The 18,581-nt window shown below is 36.0% G+C and overlaps 1 protein-coding gene across 2 annotated transcripts; it reads right to left on the reverse strand.

Moving 5' to 3' along the window:
* Positions 1-714: 714 nt before the first annotated feature.
* LOC113261020 (cysteine-rich secretory protein 2) lies at positions 715-17,318 on the reverse strand. Of its 2 annotated transcripts, none has more exons than XM_026506950.3 (8): positions 17,288-17,318; positions 15,332-15,402; positions 11,067-11,183; positions 10,112-10,199; positions 6,024-6,169; positions 5,509-5,606; positions 2,818-2,906; positions 715-842 (listed from the first exon to the last, which is right to left on the reverse strand). In XM_026506950.3, the coding sequence occupies exons 2-8, from the start codon at positions 15,398-15,400 to the stop codon at positions 715-717; spliced, it is 735 nt and encodes a 244-aa protein (XP_026362735.1). In that variant the 5' UTR covers positions 15,401-15,402; positions 17,288-17,318. The 2 variants fall into 2 exon arrangements, with proteins under 2 accessions (XP_026362735.1, XP_048075624.1); XM_048219667.1 differs by having other exon boundaries at positions 15,332-15,458.
* Between the last annotated feature and the right edge of the window lie 1,263 nt (positions 17,319-18,581).

Genomic DNA, 18,581 nt, shown 5'->3' on the forward strand with positions numbered 1-18,581 from the left:
ATGCCCTCTTTTAATTTATCAACCAAACCTGTAGGGAGGAGATCAAAATATCAAAAAATAAGTAAGAACAGAGCTGATTCTTGTTTTTGTTAAAATTTAATTTTATAGACAAATATTTTGGAAATTTTGTATTATAATCATTTATCTGGGCTGAGTCTAGCTGGGGTGAATTATAAATATAGAAAATATCACACAAGAATCATTCATGGGGTTGCTTACATAAGTTTTTTATTCTAAAAGATAATTAATTTTGCTTAAAGAGGAGGCCATGCGACAAAGGCAGCTGTCAATCTTTGAATTTATTCTTTATTCAAATAAAAACTCATCTAGTAGGAATGACAATGATGTTACAGTGTCTCTCTCTCCCTCTCTCTTTTTTGCATATTGTTTCAGGAAACATGTACTTCTCTATTTTAATCCAAAGTTCTAGCGACCGAAGGTCTATGGTTATACAACTTTCAAAATTTTCAACTTGCTTCAGTTTGTTAAGTTTAAAGTACCAAATTTCTATCGAAGTCCAAAGTTGTCCTCATAGACTATGCTGTTAGTGTAACTCGCTGCATGAAAGAGATTTCTGTAGATCCAGGAGGAAAAGATGAATTACTGAGTGGAACCATATTTGTAACTAACATGCCTACAGTTTCTCCTGTGGTATGTGTCAATAAGATGATGCAGCTCTCTTCACTTAGTGCTGTGCAATGCACACCGGGCATCTCAGTAAATTTTGTTTTCACATAGGCAAGTAGCCTTGCACTTTTCCTTAAGCAATTCATGTCCACAACCAGCTGTTTTCTTCAAGGAATCACAGTTACTAAGGAGATCTTCATACTCGCAACTGTTGGCTGTGACAAAAACAAATGAGTTCCTCATTATCGTCTTCCTCAGTAGCAGCAAAACAATCCCATACATTCAAAAGTGCATGAGGTCGGTAGGACTGGACAAAACAAGTCAACATCACTTACACAATGATGGGCTTCCCTTTCTTGCGGGACATATCATGTGCCTTAGTTGAGCTCACTGATTAAACTATCGCTTTTTTATTTTGAACTTGGTGATATATTTCCAAAATAAATTGACCTATTTCTTTCCCTTAGCCAAGAAAGTTAAATAAATATAAATAAATCTCTCTACACCTGCAGAGTCTAGTATGGGAACCACTAGTCACATGCAGATATTCAAATTTAAATTATTCTAGATTAGATGAAGTAAAAAAATTTAGTTCCTCAATTTTACTAGCCACATTTCAAATATTCAAAGGCCATATGTGACTAGTGGTTACTTGTAAGACACATGCTGATGGAGAAGATTTCCTTCATTTCATACTATTGAATAGCACTGCTTTAGACTCCAGTGCTTGCTTTCTGGAGAAATGAATTTCTATGGGACGATAAAGATGCAAAACCATGATAATATGCCCCCTTTCCTTCTGGTATTTCTTCTTGGATCCTCCCCACGGGACACAAACTCAACAAATCTCAAACTAAACTCATCAGACTACCCACATGGCTTACAATTCTTGGGTATGGTCTCTCTGTACCAACCCTAACCCTCCTACAATCTCAGAGAAATGGCTCTCCGACTACTCAGTAATTTAGGCCAAGAACTGGATCAGTTTGAATTCCTTCTTCCCTAATTCTGACCAGCACTCAATCGGCACAGGTAACAAACACGGGCTATTCTATTCCTTGTTTTCCAACCCCGTCCAATTCTCTTCATTTATTGTGTCGGTAATGCAGTAGAGAGATTTTTTTTTTTTAAACCCATGGTTTTCAATGGTTTTCTAGCTGGCTTCCATCCAATTGTTTTTCTATACTATTCCTAGAAAGCTCTTTATAAAGCATGGTTCTGACCCTGTCACTCTTTTGTTTAAAATCTCTCAATTGAGTGCTTATTGATAATAGGATAAATTATAAACATCTTACCAAATAGCATTCAGCAGAGCTATAAATATGTAACTTTCTTTCTTCTTTAGCTGATTTATAGTTTTAATATAATCAATATTCTGAATTATAGCTATATAATTCAGTCAGTAAGAATGCTAACTAAAGATGAATGCATTTGAAAGGTAAAAATCTCAATTAATGAGATTCTTTCAACTCTATTATTCATAATACTTTTAATACAAGTATCCCAACTATAAAAAGCTAAGAGCTATTTCTACTTCTATTCATTACAATTTTAGAAATTATATATATGACATTTATTTTCTCTCTTTTTGTAACAATATTTTTGTGGGTTCTGTGAGCCAACACTATATACAAATTTGATTTTGTCATTAAAAATGTGCAGTAAACTACTATCCAATTGTAGGGAAAGTGATTATTTATTAAGTTAAACACTATGATTCCAATTATACTATAGAAAAAAAGAGGTAGTCAGCATAATGACCTCATTAGCACAAAAGTAGTGTAATATTTGGTTTGCCTATCTAGATTCAGCTATAATGTGATCTTACACCCATAAATTTGCATTTCAAAATAGGACTTTTGACACACTCATACTAACTTTGATGAAATGAACTATTTACCAGAAATATGTATAATTAATATTAGTGAGCTATGCATAGTCACAAAAAATACATTGATGACAGATCTTTCATTATTTTACATATGGTAATATTCTTTTCATTATAAATAATATGTAACTTACTAAAATGTGCAAAATGTTTATATAAACACACACTGTATGGAGTAACATATTTGTTCTCTGCATAAAGATATTATTTAAATTGGTTACTTTAGGAGATTTTTTAACCCATGAAAGATAATAAAATATCAACTTTTTATTATAATAGCAAGGTGATCACTTCAAACTTACTGCAGAGTCCATTGTCACAGTTACCAGGGCAACTGGCACAAGGTGTCCCTTGTTGGTAAGGGGTATTCTTTTTACTCACATTATTGCCACTGAAATTTAAAATACATAACGTCAAATGTTTTTTACTTTACAGTTTAGTTTATACTCCCCAAGGGCAGTATAAATTACCAAATATACATGACTACAAATGCTTTCAATTATGTTAAAAAACTGAAAAATTATAGTTCCCAGTGAGTAATTCAGGTAACATTCAAATTAAGGAAACACTTCACATATTGACCCATCTCCTTGACTATAATTCTTCAGACCGAGCAACTAAATCAGATTAACTGGAGTCTAAAGTTTTCAGAGTATATTTCAGTGTGGCCACACTCTCTTCATCCCCCAGTAGACTTGGTCAAATTAGTGAGGCAGCACCGCCCAATGTGCTAGCTAGAGGTAGAATCTGTCCCCTAGAGAGACAGAAGAGCTCCTGGGGGGCCAGGAGGCTGGAGTTTGGAAAAGAATACTGAATGTTACAATATCATTTTATATTTGAAAGATAATAAAGTACAAAATTTCTCTGATATAATCTAGAAAGAGTAAACTCCAGTACATATATACATCTATATGTATTTTACTTTCTAGATGGGGATAGTGATATTCAAGTAGTTAGTGGTGTGTGTTTCTGGGACAGGCAGGGAGAAAGAAATTCGTGAGCTTCTAGAGGTGTGTGAGAGATTTTTAAACTTACCAAAAAGGGAATGTTCATTAAAAAATGTTGACAAGCATGAATAGCCAGAGTGTGATCACATTACAGTGACTAACTTACAACTTGCTGGTGATCATTACTTATTGGCCACTTAATTTATTTGAAATACAAGTGAAGTCCAAATCTCAATAGTGTCAAGTGGGCCAAGAACACAATGCCATGCATCTGAATCTCACTCCCTGCAGAGAATCTAACTGACCATGTGTGAGCCCCTGGAAAATGTGAGATAGACACAAACATGTTCTGGAAGTTCTGTCACCCCTGCTTTCCCTCATTATTCACTCCAACTCTCACTTCAGATACCTGGCTCCAGACCCTTCTTTCTTACAGCCAGCCGTGAGTTTGGACGCATTCTCCCTAGACCCTCTCAATTCTTTCTACTCAACCCTAAGAAGTGCTTGCAGGAAAATGACGTTGGAGGTTATACTTCTCACAATGGAGATCCATATGCTTGGGTTATCTACAGTCTCAAAATAAATCCTGTAGGAGTCTTGGTTCTAGGGGTCACCCTGCCTCCAGTGGCAAGAAACTTCAAAGAGTAAAAGAAATTAAAGGTAACAGATAAGTGGAGATTAGATCTTCAGTATACGCACAGAATTTATTATGGGTAAGTTCAAACATAATCCTTGATGAAAAAACATATTTCCTGCTACAGGTCAAGACCTTAAAGGATGGTTCATTATGGAGATTTTGTGAAAACTTCCGAAAAACAAAGACTGAAGATGTTCTTCTTTTCTGGACTCTGAAGTACATTAAAGATCTCTTGAAAAACCTTTAAGATGCAAAGGAACGAACCACCTGTGATGGTAATAATGTAGGTATTTTTTTAGATAAGCAGGGCAAGGAACATTTTAGCAGGAAGAGCTGAAATCACAATCTGCCATCCCCTACTTGCCACCCCACTACCATCCCTTGCTTAACCATCAAGCTGCCGTCCTGCTAAAGTGTGAAGTTGATGAGAACGGATGATATCAAATCTAGAGCAATCCACGCTAGCCATGCTCACAGAATATCTGTGAGCCCAAGGGAAAGGCGGCTGAGAGAAAAGATGTCACTTTATAACTGAGGAAAGAGAGTTTCTGATTTTATACTTGGAATTGAGAACCTGGTCTGTTCCCTAATAGATTGAATGTATCTCAACCTCAAGGCATTTCCAAAGATTTATTCTATCTGGATGGACCTAGAGGGTATTATGCTCAGTGAAATAAGTTAGAAAGAGAAAGACAGATACCGTATGATTTCACTTTACTGGGGATTCTAAGAAACAAAATAATAATATCCAAAAAAATATAAAAGCAGAAACAGACCATAAGTACAAGAACAAACTGAAGTTTGACAGAGGGGCAGTGATGGGCAGCGATGGGGGAATGGGCAAAATAGTGGAAAGGCAGTGGGAGGTACAGGCTTCCAGTTATGTAATAAATAAGTCATGGAGATGAAAAGTACAGCAAGAGGACTATAGTCAATAGTATTGTAATAGTTATAATAGCATGGGATGCCTGGGTGGCTCCGTCAGTTAGGCGTCTGCATTTGGCTCAGGTCATGATCCCAGGGTCCTGGGATTGCGTCCCACATCAGGCTCAGTGGGGAGCCTGCTTCTCCCTCTCAGCCACTCCCCCTCCTTGTGCACTCTCTCTGACAAATAAATAAATAAAAATCTTTTAAAAAGTAAAAAAATAGTTATAATAGCATTGTATGGTGACTGCTGATAGCTACAGTTGTGGTAAGCATAGCATAAAGTATAGACCTGTCACTATGTTATACACTTAAAACTGATGTGACGTTGTGTATGAGCTATGCAACAATTTAAAAAATAATAAAAGGAATTATTCCTTCCCTTTACTGAAATATGTTTTATATTCATTTGTTAACTATACAAGAATTTTAAAATATTAAATTGCACATAGGATTATTGCATCAAACACTAAGTATATACTTACGCGGGACAATATTGGCAGACATAGTAGTATTTTAGACTCTCTTGATTGGGACAATAGGCAATTCCACATCCAACGCGGTAAGAAGAGTACCAAACAAGCTACAATTCCAAGAAGGAATATATGAAAGTACATTAAAGAAGGGGGAAAATATTGAAAAAAAAAATAGTAGCAAATGTAAAACTGAAAAAATGATACCATTATAGTCTGTAGCCAAGTACATCTGAAAATATTTACTTCAGTTACTGAAGCAAATCATAAATTTTAAAATATTAAATCTTAATATCCTTCACTATTTTATCCATTTCTTTTTGATAAAGTACAGAGTATACTTGCTTACCAAGAGTTTTGCAAGCGATGGAAAAAAATGACAGCTCTAGAAGAAGTACCAGCCAATGCCACGACTATTACATCTCTTCAGGCTCTTACCCAAATTGAACATTGGACTTTGTCATAATTTAGAGATGCTTTCATATTAGAGCATTTGTGGTAGAAGTATTTTCATTTGTTTGTCTTACCTGGGTGTAATGTCCCACAACTGCATCAGAACTCTTAGGTCCCACGCCATAGACAAAATTATGGCTCTCATCATACCAGTTTTGGATTGCATCTGACCATGGAGCAGGGTAACTTGACATATAGAGATTCTCACCACATTTCGTACCTAAAGAGAAACGGATCATTTTTGAGGAAGCAATAAAACATGCAATGGCAAAAAAAAAAAAAAAAAAATCAACTACAGGAACACAAGGATGTTGCCCTTCAAACACAGTGCCTATACCTGTAACTCTTAATACATAATAAAAGGGTTTCTGTCCTTCTCAGCTCTAAAGCTGAACAGAAGAGAGATCTGTCTAGGGGAACCTGGGTAGCTTAGTGGGTTAAGAGGCTGACTCTTGATTTCAACTCAGGTCTTGATCTCAGGGTCCTGAGACCTAGCCCTGCATCAGGCTTCCCACGCAGCAGGGAGTCTGCTTGAGGATTCTTTCTCTCTCTACCTCGGCCCTCCCCCTTGCTCACACACACTCTGTCTAAAATCAATAAATCTAAAAACAAAACAAAATAAAAATCTGTCTAGGACACGGAGGCTGGCATCGACATGCAAAACTTTGTACATGTTAAGAAGACCTTATGCTTCAAAAATCCTCTGGATTATCAGAGTCACATTCTTTTTTTGCTAAATTCTTCACATTGTAATGACTCTTGTGCCCTCAGCTTTGTACTGTAAATTTGCAAAAGGCTGTGACCAACTTTTATTGTTTTTCTTTTCCTTTACCCACCCTCACTGAGATTTTTCACATATTGGACCCTATCTAAATATTTATGATTATGATTTGTGTGAACTTGGAAAAAGAGTTCTGCAGGCAGTCTATAAGAGCCCAAATTAACAGACAACTGACATCAGGAGGGATGGCAGATTTCGAAGCTTTTGGATTCTCTCTTAATCACTAAATCAGAATGTCATAAGGCCAAATCTTTCTCAGAGAATTAGGCAAGAAGAGCCTTGCAGAAGGTGACATCAGCAAGATAGTGGAGTAAAGAAGCCCTGGATTCTCCTTCCCCTAACAAACACTCTGATTCAGCCACAATTTCCAAACAAATTGCCCTTATGGGAAATCCACAGCTAATTGAAAGGCTCCTAGACCCTGGGAGAATATGAACCCAGACTCACTGAAGTCAGTAGGGAAACTGGGACACTTTTGCTAGAATGCCTACCCTCAGCACAGTGCCTGCCATATGATCAGGAAGAGGTTCCCTAGCCCCCAGCTTCTCTCAAGGGAAGAAAAAAGTGGGTTCCTGTGTCCAGCATCCCAACCTTCCTTAAGGAAACTCCCCAGATGGCTGGCTTCTGTCTTGGTAGTCTTGGAGCTCTGACAGTCAGGCACAGGAGGAGGAGAATGGAGATGGTGGCTTGGGCTGGTAGATACCATATCTCCTCCCCTTGGCTCAGCACAGAGCAAGCAAATGAAAAATCTTAGTTCTCAGCTTTCTCCTGGGGAAGCAAAGAGTTGATCAGTGTGTCCTATGCTCCAGTTTCTCCAGGGCTGCCTGAAGAACTGAAATCTCTCTTGCTTGTCTTAAAGCTCTGATGGGTTTGGAGTAGTTACAGTATTACTCCCGGGGGGAGAACGGAGATGGTAGTTTGGGTGGTAGATGCCATGGCTCATCTTCCCAGCTCAGCACAGAGCAAGCAACCACCATAGCTGCCTGTTTCTCCCTGGAGTGAGAAAAAGTTGGCCTGGGCATCCAGTGCCACAAATTTTCCAGAGGCTGCCCAGAGGATCGACTTCTGACTTGCTTCTCCGAAAATGTTAACAGATTTAGCATAACCAAGATGTGGAGCTCATGAGGTTAGAGATTTGGGTTCATAGTTGCCACAGTTTCCCTTCCTAGTTCAGCACAGAGTGAGCAGATAAAAAACCCAAGCTTCTAGCATCTTCCTGAGTAGGGAAAGAGTTGGATGGAATGCCCAAAGATCCATCTCTTTCAGGAGGCTACCTGAAGAACTGACTACAGATCTTTTTCTGACCAGAGTTTGATGGGACATTCTCCAAAGATGCACAAATGGCCAACAGGTATGTGAAAAGATGCTCGATATTGCTAATCACAGGAAAATGTAAATCAAAACCACAATGAGTTATCACCTTATATCTGTCAGGATGTCTATTAGGGGGGAAGAAAGGACAACAAGTGATGATAAGAATGTGGGAAATTGGAATCCTAGATACTTTTGTTGGACATAAAAAATTGGGTAGCTGCTGTGGAAAAAAGCATAGAGTTTCCTCAAAAAATTAAAAGACAAACTACCAAATGATCCAGTAATAGCACTTCTGAGTATTTATCCAAAAGAATTGAAATCAGGATTTTGAAGAGATATTAGCATTCTTCATATTCATTGCAGCACTATTCACAATAGCCAGTATATGGAAACCTAAAATCCATGGACAGATGAGTGGATGAACAAAATCACACACACACACACACACACACACACACACACACACACACAATGGATGTCATTCATCCTTAAAAAGAAAGAAATTCTGCAGCAGTTGGGTGAGACACTATGGATGAACCTTGAAAACATGATATTAAGTGAAATAATCCAGTCATGGAAAGACAACTACTGCATGATTCCATTTATATGAAATACCTAAAATAGCCAAATTCGTAGAATCACAGTGTAAAACAGTGATAGATAAGGGTGGGGGGAAGGAGAAATGGGAAATTACCAATCAATAACCATAAAGTTTCATGTAAGCAAGATGAATAAGTTCTCGATGGATAAATTCTGTTATACAGCATTGTACCTAGTCAGTAATATGATATAGGACACTTAACTATTTGTTAAGGGCGTAAGTCTCATGAAGTGTTCTTACCACAATAAAAGAAGTAACTTGTTGCCCAGAAACTTTTCTCTATCTTTTCACGCTCTCACTTATGAGTTACATTTTGGTAGCTTGAAATATAATGTCTATGTGCTGCTTAAAGAGAGTATAAAATATTCTTGGCTATCTCTTTTAATACGGAAAAAAGAAACTAAGGATCTAACAGTAGACTTGCATCTATAAGACCGTTTGTTTTAATCCTCTACTGAATGGAGTCATTCTCTTCATAATTTCATTAACAGAACAGCATCAACAGTATAAGTAATTATGTGATGAATTTACAGGTAAAAATTTATTGCTTTCAAATTGAGCTTGTCTATATGTATATTATGGTTGATAACATAAATATTTTTTGTAAGGTTTATGCATAAAGCATTTTTTCTTTCATAGTGTTTATAATACTTGGTAAGGATTCAAAAATTAAAAAATGAATCAACATACCCAAAGTATTTATCATGATTTTAAAAATTTGAATATTTTTAGAGCAAAATTCACAAAATTCAGGGACAAATCACCATAAATTTGTATATCTTATGAATACAAAAGAAGAGATATGAAAACATCAAACAGCTACACGTATCACAAAAAAACAGCAGTGGATTAGAAAAAAATAAGCCTGGTTAACTTTCCAGTATATGACACACTTCATTCAGATTGTGTCTCAGGGAAGTCATTCCTCCCCTGTCCTCATCTTCTCATCTTTAAATTTGGAGAAATGATGATACATGACCTGTTGACTCATGAACTGGTTGAAAAGAAAAAATGAAGTATTGCTTCAGATGTCATTTGCATAATATAAACAATCAACAAGCACAAAATGGTACCTATAATTCTCTCTTCTTCTACAGATATTTTGATTTTAAAAAGAAGAGTATGGGGTCACCTAGGTGGCTCAGTCGGTTAAGCATCCAACCTTCGATTTTGGCTCAGGTCATGATCTCAGGGTGTTAAATCAAGCCCCATATAGGCTCCACACTGGGCATGAAGTCTGCTTGGGATTATCTCTCTCCCTCTCCCTCTGCCCCTTCTCTCCTCCCCACCCCCCGCTCAGACTCTCTCTTCAAAAAATAAAAATAAAAAAATAATAAATACATAGAGCATTATAAGCCACATTTATTCGCTAAGTCTTCTTATAACACCCCAGAATGTTCCATTCTATTTAATTTTCCAGTATTATTTTATTTGTTCATATATTCAAAAAATACTCATTTACGTACTGGTTTTTCTGTCCTCTGCCGCGCTATGTTCTAAAGTGCACTTGTTTGCCCACTTTTGGGCATTTGCTGCTGCTTCTCTGTTCCATTCCTAAATGTCACAAGAAAAAAAATACAATTAAAGATTCAACTCCAATGAAGCGTATGGTTTATAATCTGATTGGTAGTTGATTTGCACTACTTTAAACTTCTAAAGATATATTAACTGATTGTTAGTGGTATGAAAAGACCTTTTTGTTAAGGGTGTATATATGTGTGTGCGTGTGTGTGTGTGTGCGTGTGTGTGTTTATCTGCTCCAGTGCCAATTTCCACATGAAGAGAAGTTCATAAAGTGTCTACTGAGAGAAATATCTAATATAATGTCTGACAATTTATGATAGTACAGGAACCACACATAGGATTTTTAATAATGGGGCTACTCTAAATACTCAACATGTGAAGTCTTTGAATTATATTTCCTTCATAATAAATGGACCTAGATTATTCCCAATTCCACTTGCAGCCCATTGCATTCAAATGGGAGATAATCTAGCATTTATGAACTATGCTGTGGAAGGTGGGCTCATATTTACCCATAGGACTCTTCAGGTCCTGAGTCTGAGCCTCACGTCGGGCATAGAGATTACTTAAAAAAAATAAAATACATGAAAGAAAGGGACCTCCTTTATTCTAGACTAGGGCAGATAGTGAACAAAAAGTGCAATGGCTTCGCATTTGATGTCTGAAGATCTGGCTTCGAATTTTGCCTTCCCAACTTAATAGCCCTGTAACCTTGACAAATTATTTAACCATTATAAAGGAAAATTAATTTCTGCCATGCCCATAACACAGCTCAAATGAAGTAGCAAAATGGAAGCAAAACTTTGTAAGCACAAAGTTCGTAAGAGATGCCAGTTACCAGCTGCCTGATCTTATCACTGCTGGTTCACACCACTAGCCTTTATCACTGCCTCTTACCATCTTTAGCATGTTGCTGGCAGGTGGAGAGACTGATTTCCTTAGTTCATTGTGTTTATTTACAATGTCTTTTTGGACTTGCGTTTGAGTGGTTAGCAAAGCAGTAAAGGATGGATCCTAAAGGGAAATAAAATTAGGGTTATCTTCTTAACATTTGTTAAAATTGCACTTAAGAGTGAATAAGCGAATTCGAGGGAACAAAGATCATTTTAAGAGCATTCAGTTCAAGTCAATATTAGTTGTTAAGCATCGCCAATGAACCTAAGCCAAAGCTATGACAAATAGGAAAGAAATAATTTGAAGCTTTGAGAAGGTGGAAGAAATTAATGGCATGACAAATTAAAATCTCCTCTGAGGTCACAGATGCCAATTTCTAGATTCAGGGTAATTCTTAACATGCTTTTTCTTCTTTCATGGCCCTTCCCAATCCCCTGTTATTTTTCTGGTCCATCTCCTAGTCTTTGTTTATAAAATTATTTAAAAGAGAGATATATTTTGCTCTTTTGCACTGCTACGTGTTTGTTAATCAGATTCTCTATTTTCTGCCCCATGTGGTTTCCTGTACCTTCTCTGTGATTCTTCTAGACATATGAGTGAAAATATTTTATAACTACAAAGGCACACAACATTAAGACATGTTCATTCATATTTGATCAGGTTGTAGCAGGTGGGATGAGGGTGGGGCTCAAGATTCATCCTAGACTTTAAGGGAACTTTGACCTGATGCAGTCTGTATTTAGAGATAATATATTCAGAATGCATTTAGAGAAAGATTGTTCAGGAGTTCAAAGCAAGTAAAATTATTCCTATTATGGTAGATATTATGATTTATTTTATTACAATCTGTATTTCTGAATGCCAGATGAGTTTTCACCCGGTGTCAGAATTCTCTGGTCTGATGAGTTCTAGTCCTAGCAGTCTCTGGTTCCAGGAAGTCTTCCTATATGCCCAGAGTTAGAGATAGGGAAACAACAAAGACCAGAGTTCCTCACATTCAGAGATTTTCTGTTTAAGATATAGACACCTTATATGGACACCTACCCTCCAATCATTGAATTGGAGGTGATTGATCTTTGTTTTGGGATTATTTAAGCAAAGTAGATTATTCAAATTAGAAGATTTGAATTCAAGAGTTGGGCTCTCACATACCAAGTTTTTGAGCATGATTTAGAAAGCAAAACAAACACTAAGACTTTCAGGGGTAGATTTTTTAATGTAAAAAATAGGTATAACAGTGAGTAATGGTGAAAATTAAACGTGGTGATACATGAAGTTGTGCTAATTTAAGGCTATGTTATTGTTAATTTTCTTTGAGATCACACTGAAGCACATTAAGTAAAATAAATGGGAAAAGATCTCATGGGGAGAGGACTATCATTAGCTTTATAAATCATAGACCAGTGCATCCATTAGAAAAATAATTCAAGCATGACATGTAATTTTAACTTTTTGGTGGTCACCTTAAAAAAGTAAAACAATCAAGTGCTATTAATTTATTTTGCAATTTTTAAGTGTTATTTCACCATGATAAGTGCAAACTCTAATCCCCATCACCTATTTCCCCCACCCCCTCACCCACCTCCCCTCTGGTAACCATCTATTTGTTCTGTATAGTTAATAGTCTGTTTCTTGGTGTCCCTCTCTCTCTCTTTTCCTTTTCTCATTTGTTTTGTTTCTTAAATTGCACATATAAGTGAGATCATATGCTATTTATCTTTCTCTGACTGACTTATTTTGCTTAGCATTATACTTTCTAGCTCCATCCATGTTGTTGCAAATGGCAAGATTTCATTCTTTTTTATGGCTGAATAATATTTCATTATATATATACACACATTATATATATTATATATATATATATTATTCTATCACTATCTATCTATCTATCTACCTATCTATCCTCTATCTATATGACATCTTCTTTATCCATTCATCTATCAGTGCACATGTGGGTTGCTTCCATAGTTTGGTTATTGTAAATAATGCTGCAATGAACATACGGGTGCATATATCTTTTCTAATTAGTATTTTCATATACTTTGTGTAAATACCTGGTAGTGAAATTACTGGATCCTATGGTAATTCTATTTTTAATTTTTTGGGGAAACCTCCATACTGTTTTCCACAGTGGCTGCACCAGTTTGCATTTCCACCAACAATGCACAATGGTTTCTTTTTCTCTTACATCCTTGCCAATAAGTTGTTTTTTGTGTTGTTGATCTTAGCCATTTTTACAGGTGTGAGGTGACATCTCATTGTGGTTTTGGTTTGTATTTCCCTGATGATGAGTTCCACTGAACATCTTTTCATGTGTCCCTTGGCCATCCGTAGGTCTTCTATGGAGAATGTCTGTTCATGCATTCTGTCCATTTTTAATTGAATTATCTTTGTGTATGTGTTGAGTTGTATCAGTTCTTTAAATATTTTGGATGTTTACCCTTTATCAGATATGTCATATGCAAATATCTTTGCCCACCCAGGGCTTTTTAGTGTTGACTCTTTCTTTTGCTGTGTGGAAGTTTTTATACTGTTGTAGTCCCAATAGTTTATTTTTGCTTTTCTTTCCCTTGCCTCAAGAGACAGATCTAGAAAAACGTTCCTAGAGCCAATGACAGAGACACTACCTCCTGTGCTCTCTCCTAGGATTTTTATGGTTTCAGGTGTCACGTTTAGGTCTTTCATCCATTTTGAGTTTACTTTTGTGTATGGTACAAGAAAGTGGTCCAGTTTCATTCATTTGCATGTGGCTGCAATGTGTTTTCTTAACACCATTTGTTGAAGAGACTGTCTTTTTCCCATTGTATATTCATTCCCTCTTTGTAGAAGAGATTAATTGACCAAATAATTGTGGATTTATTTCTGGATTTTCTGTTCTATTCTACTGATCTATGTGTCTGTTTTTATGTCAGGACTACTACTATAACTTTGTAATGTAACTTGTAATGTTATGAATTATGATATTGCCAGTTTTGCTTTTTTTTTTTTTTCCTCCAAGACTGCTTTGGCTATTTGAGGTCTTTTGTGGTTCCATAGAAATTTTAGGATTCTTTGTTCTAGTCTGTGAAAAATGTTGTTGGTATTTTGATAGGAATTGCATGAAATCTATAAATTATTTTGGGTAGTATAGACATTTTAACAATATTTGGTCTTCCAACCCATGTGCACGGAATGTCCTTCCATTTCTTGGCATGATCAGGAATTTCTTTCATCAGTGGTTTATGGTTTTCAGAGTACTGGTCTTTCATCTTTTTGGTTAAGTTTATTCCTTGATGTTTACCTGTTTTGGATGCAATTATAAATGGAATTCTTTTCTTATTTTCACTTCCTGCTGCTTCATTATTAGTGTATAGGAATGCAACAGATTTCTATGCATTGGTTTTGTATACTATGACTTTACCGAATTCATATATCAGTTCTAGTAGTACTTTGGTGGGGTCTTTAGGGTTTTCTACATAGAGTATCATGTCACGTGCAAATAGTGAGAGTTTTACTTCTTCCTTACCAATCTGGATGCCTTTTATTTCTTTATGTTTTCTAACTGCTGTGGCTAGGACTTCTGGGACTCTGTTGAGTAAAGGTGACGAGAGTAGACATCCTTGTCTTGTTCCTGACCTGTGCTGGGGGCGGGGGGGGAAGCTCTCAGTTTTTCACGATTGAGTATGATGTTGTCTGTGAATTTTTCACATAAGGCCTTCATTATGTTGAGGTATGTTCCCTCTAGACCTACTTTGCAGAGGCTTTTTATGATGAATGGATGTTGTGCTTTGTCAAATGTTTTTTCTGTATCTATTGAAATGGTTGTACATTTTTTATCCTTTCTCTTATTCATGCGACATATTTCATCGATTGTTTTGCAAATACTGAACCACTATTGTTTCTGGGAATAAATCCTACTTGACCATGATGTATGATTTTTTAAATGTATTGACATTATTTTAAGTAATAAATTTTACTTTTAATGGGCTGACAAATAATCTACAAAAATAATATGTTTATATCCTAATCCCCAGAATCTGGCAATGTGACCTTCTCTGGATATAGTTAAGGATCTCAAGAACATTGTAAGTATTCAATAGCCACATGTGACTAATGGCTACTGGAGAGCTCAGCCTAGACTGTCATCTAGATAATTGTGCTAAGTGATCTGAGCTACCAATGAGTACTTTGTGATGTACCAGACACTCTTCCCCTTCTACTCTCAAAGGACCTAACCATCCCACAAAGTTGCTGGATAGCTTTAGAAAGATTTTCCAATTTAACTTTACCTTTCCTTCTGTGGGTATAGATGGAAGCAACACAGCAGCCAGAAACACCACTATTGGGAAGAAAGCCATTTCTGGGAAGTAAGTCAAAGAGAACAAAGATCTGCATTAAAACATGTAGTACACGGACCTTTGACTCTGAGGAAAAGCCAATGAAGTGATCTTGGTTAGTTGAAAGGAACTATGATTCCCAAATTCATAAAAAATGTAGCAAGAGAAGATTGTTATTTGGTGTCAGTAGAATCATAGCGGAACGAACTTGTTCATTGAGAGGGACAATAAAAAATAAACTGAAACACTTGCCTGATGCTCTTGAAGTATACATATAAAAGCTAGGGACATGTCATCATATTTCTGCCCAGCTCCGTTGTCCTAATTTCATTAAAAATGTGGACAAAATAGATTTCTTCAGAGTTAATTATGATACTGTATTGATTATTTATTCCAGTTTTGGGGAAAAGATTATTTTCAGTGTGCACCATGTCTTGGTTTGTTCTGCTCTATAAAAAGTAGAGCTGTTTGTCCTTTTATTTATACGTGACTCTAATCAAGATTCCAAGGTTATGATTACATGGAAATAAACGTACAGGGGAGCCTGCGTGGCTCAGTCAGTTAAGCATCAACTCTTGATTTCAGCTCAGGTCATGATCTCAGGGTCATGAGATTGAGCCCCATGTTGGGCTCTGTGCTCAGCATGGAGCTGCTTGTTTCTCTACCTCCCCCTTTGCCACTCCGCCCCACAGGGGCATGTTCACACACGTTCTCTCCCTCTCTCTCTAAAACAAATAAATAAATCTAAAAAAATAAATATGCAAACATTTTATTAGTGATTATTTCCCTGACAGAGGGATTGAAAGTTATTTTGATTTTATTACTTATACTTGTCTATATCTCAAATTTCCCTGTATAAAAAAATAAAATACAAGTAATATATTGAAAATTAAGCCTGTTTAAATTTGCTGAATCCATGATTTGGTACAAAAGTTGTTTAATATCCTCACTAACTTTTTAAAAAATACTCGGCATTGGGTTGCCTCTGTTGTCTTTTCTCAACATGTCAAAAAAATTCTTTGTCCTTTAAATGAAGCAACAAGCCCATTAAATTTTAAAAAAGCACTCATCTTCTGGCCGTTAGTCATATAAATTACTCACTTTGTAAACAGAGGAATGCTACATTGATTTGTTTTCTTTGTGTGAGACTGGTACTCCCAAATTCTCGAAGAGAGAGAATAATCTAAACAATTTATCTGTGCTGCTTCTTAGGCCTTATTGATTTGTAAATAGTAAACAATTGGCACCTGCTCCATGTATTCCCTTTACCCTCAATAATGTGCTCATAAAAGGGAGAAGACTGAACATTTACTGACCATGTAATGCGAAATTTTGTCTAATTTCACCATCATACTTCAGTGTGTATGCCCATATTTTACAGCTAAAGAAATCGAGTGTTAGAACAGTTAATTTACCTATGCCAGTGGTAAGCTCCTAAGTAACTTCCGAAATTAGCCTTCTACCAAGCATAACGTCAAAGGCAATGCACGTTGAAAGGGACATAGTTTCACCTGAGAAAAGCAATCATTTTGCAGTACACTGGAGGCCCTCTTATCCTTATTTTAACAATCCCTGTATTCGTACATAACCATGCACGTTCATAGTAAAAATCATAATATACACAATTTGTCATACTTCTACATTTCTTCTAGTAAAGATAGTTCTAGAATAGTTGTTTCAAAGTCATAAACCTGAGAATTATTTATATTATCTAAGATGAAATGTAAAGAAATTAAGTTTTAACTTGATAAAGTGACTAGAGTAACATTAACTTGATTCCCTTAATAAAAATTTATCCATAAAGTTTTGAAAATCATGGCTAAATGTATTAAATATATAATCTTACCATTGGCAAAATGAAAATGATTGACAAAGTGTTCACACTAAAATAAATGAGTTATCACTTACTGTTGGTTCTCAGAGCTGGATGAAGTATTTGTTTTATCTGTAGGAAGAAGGAAGGTGGATAAGAGGTTAGAGCATGATTTTTGTTACATCTGTTCTGTTTTAGCAAATTCTGGTTGTGCAAGTAAATCTAAGTCAATAAATTTCTGAAGCAGAATTTTTCATACCAGTATCTTCAAATTTCATTCCCAGTTTTCTGATATGGCTTTTGACATTATTTGTTTCCATATAGCATTTTTTTAAGTTTTTAAAAAGACAAACTTTATTGAGATCTAACTTACATACCATAAAATTCACTCATTTAAAGAGTACAATTCAAAAGTTTTTGCATATTACATTGTTACAAACTGCCTTTTTTATGAAAGTAGATTATCTGTTTATTCAACCACTGTATTAAAACACAAGCAAAAGAACAACCACCAATTTTAGAACATACTATGAAAAGAATTTGAAATAGTGATGTCAAGGTGGCAATAGATTTCATCAATTACCTTCAGTCTTATTCTTCACATTTATTTTTACATTTAACTTAGTTTCAATTCTACCGTTTATTTTTTTCACAACACTGGGAGGTTCTTTTTTACCCTTTAGAAAAGCATTTCCAAAGACTGTACACATACCACTTCTTTTTTTAACTTTTTATTTCAATTCAGTTTAATTAAATATACTGTGTTATTAGTTTCAGAGGTAGAATTTAGTGATTATCAGTTGCATATAACACTCAGTGCTCATTCCATCACAGGCCCTCCTTAAGGTCCATCACCAAGTTACCCCATTCCCTCACCCACTGCCCCTCCTGCAACCCTCAGTTTGTTTCCTATAGTTAAGAGTCTCTTACGGTTTGCCTCCCTCTCTGTTTTTATCTTATTTTATTTTTCCTTCCCTTCCCCTATGTTCATCTGGTTTTTTTTCTTAAATTCCACATAGGAATGAAATCATATGATATTTGTCTTTCTTTGACTGACTTATTTTGCTTAGCATAATACCCTCTAGTTCCATCCAGGTCGTTGCAAATAGCAAGACTTCATTCTTTTTGATGGCTGAGTTATACACACACACACACACACACACACACACACACACACACACATCTTCTTTGTCCATTCATCTGTTGATGGCCATCTGGGCTCTTTCCATATTTGGTTATTGAGGACATTGCTGCTATATATTTTGGGGCATATATGCCCCTTCGAATCACTATGTTTGCATTCTTTGGATAAATATCCAGTAGTGCAATTGCTGGGTCATAGGGTAGCTCTATTTTTAACTTTTTGAGGAACTTCCATACTGTTTTCTG

Source organism: Ursus arctos, unplaced genomic scaffold, assembly GCF_023065955.2.
Source record: "Ursus arctos isolate Adak ecotype North America unplaced genomic scaffold, UrsArc2.0 scaffold_29, whole genome shotgun sequence".
NCBI classification, from domain to species: domain Eukaryota; kingdom Metazoa; phylum Chordata; class Mammalia; order Carnivora; family Ursidae; genus Ursus; species Ursus arctos.

Excerpts from the sequence above, each read along its gene's own strand:
- LOC113261020 (XM_026506950.3), bottom strand. The coding sequence starts at position 15,400 with ATGGCTTTCTTCCCAATAGTGGTGTTTCTGGCTGCTGTGTTGCTTCCA. Across the intron at positions 11,184-15,331 it reads CTATACCCACAGAAGGAAAG|GATCCATCCTTTACTGCTTT; the intron begins GTAAAGTTAAAT and ends ATTTCCCTTTAG. Across the intron at positions 5,607-6,023 it reads TTGTGGGACATTACACCCAG|CTTGTTTGGTACTCTTCTTA; the intron begins GTAAGACAAACA and ends TTGGAATTGTAG.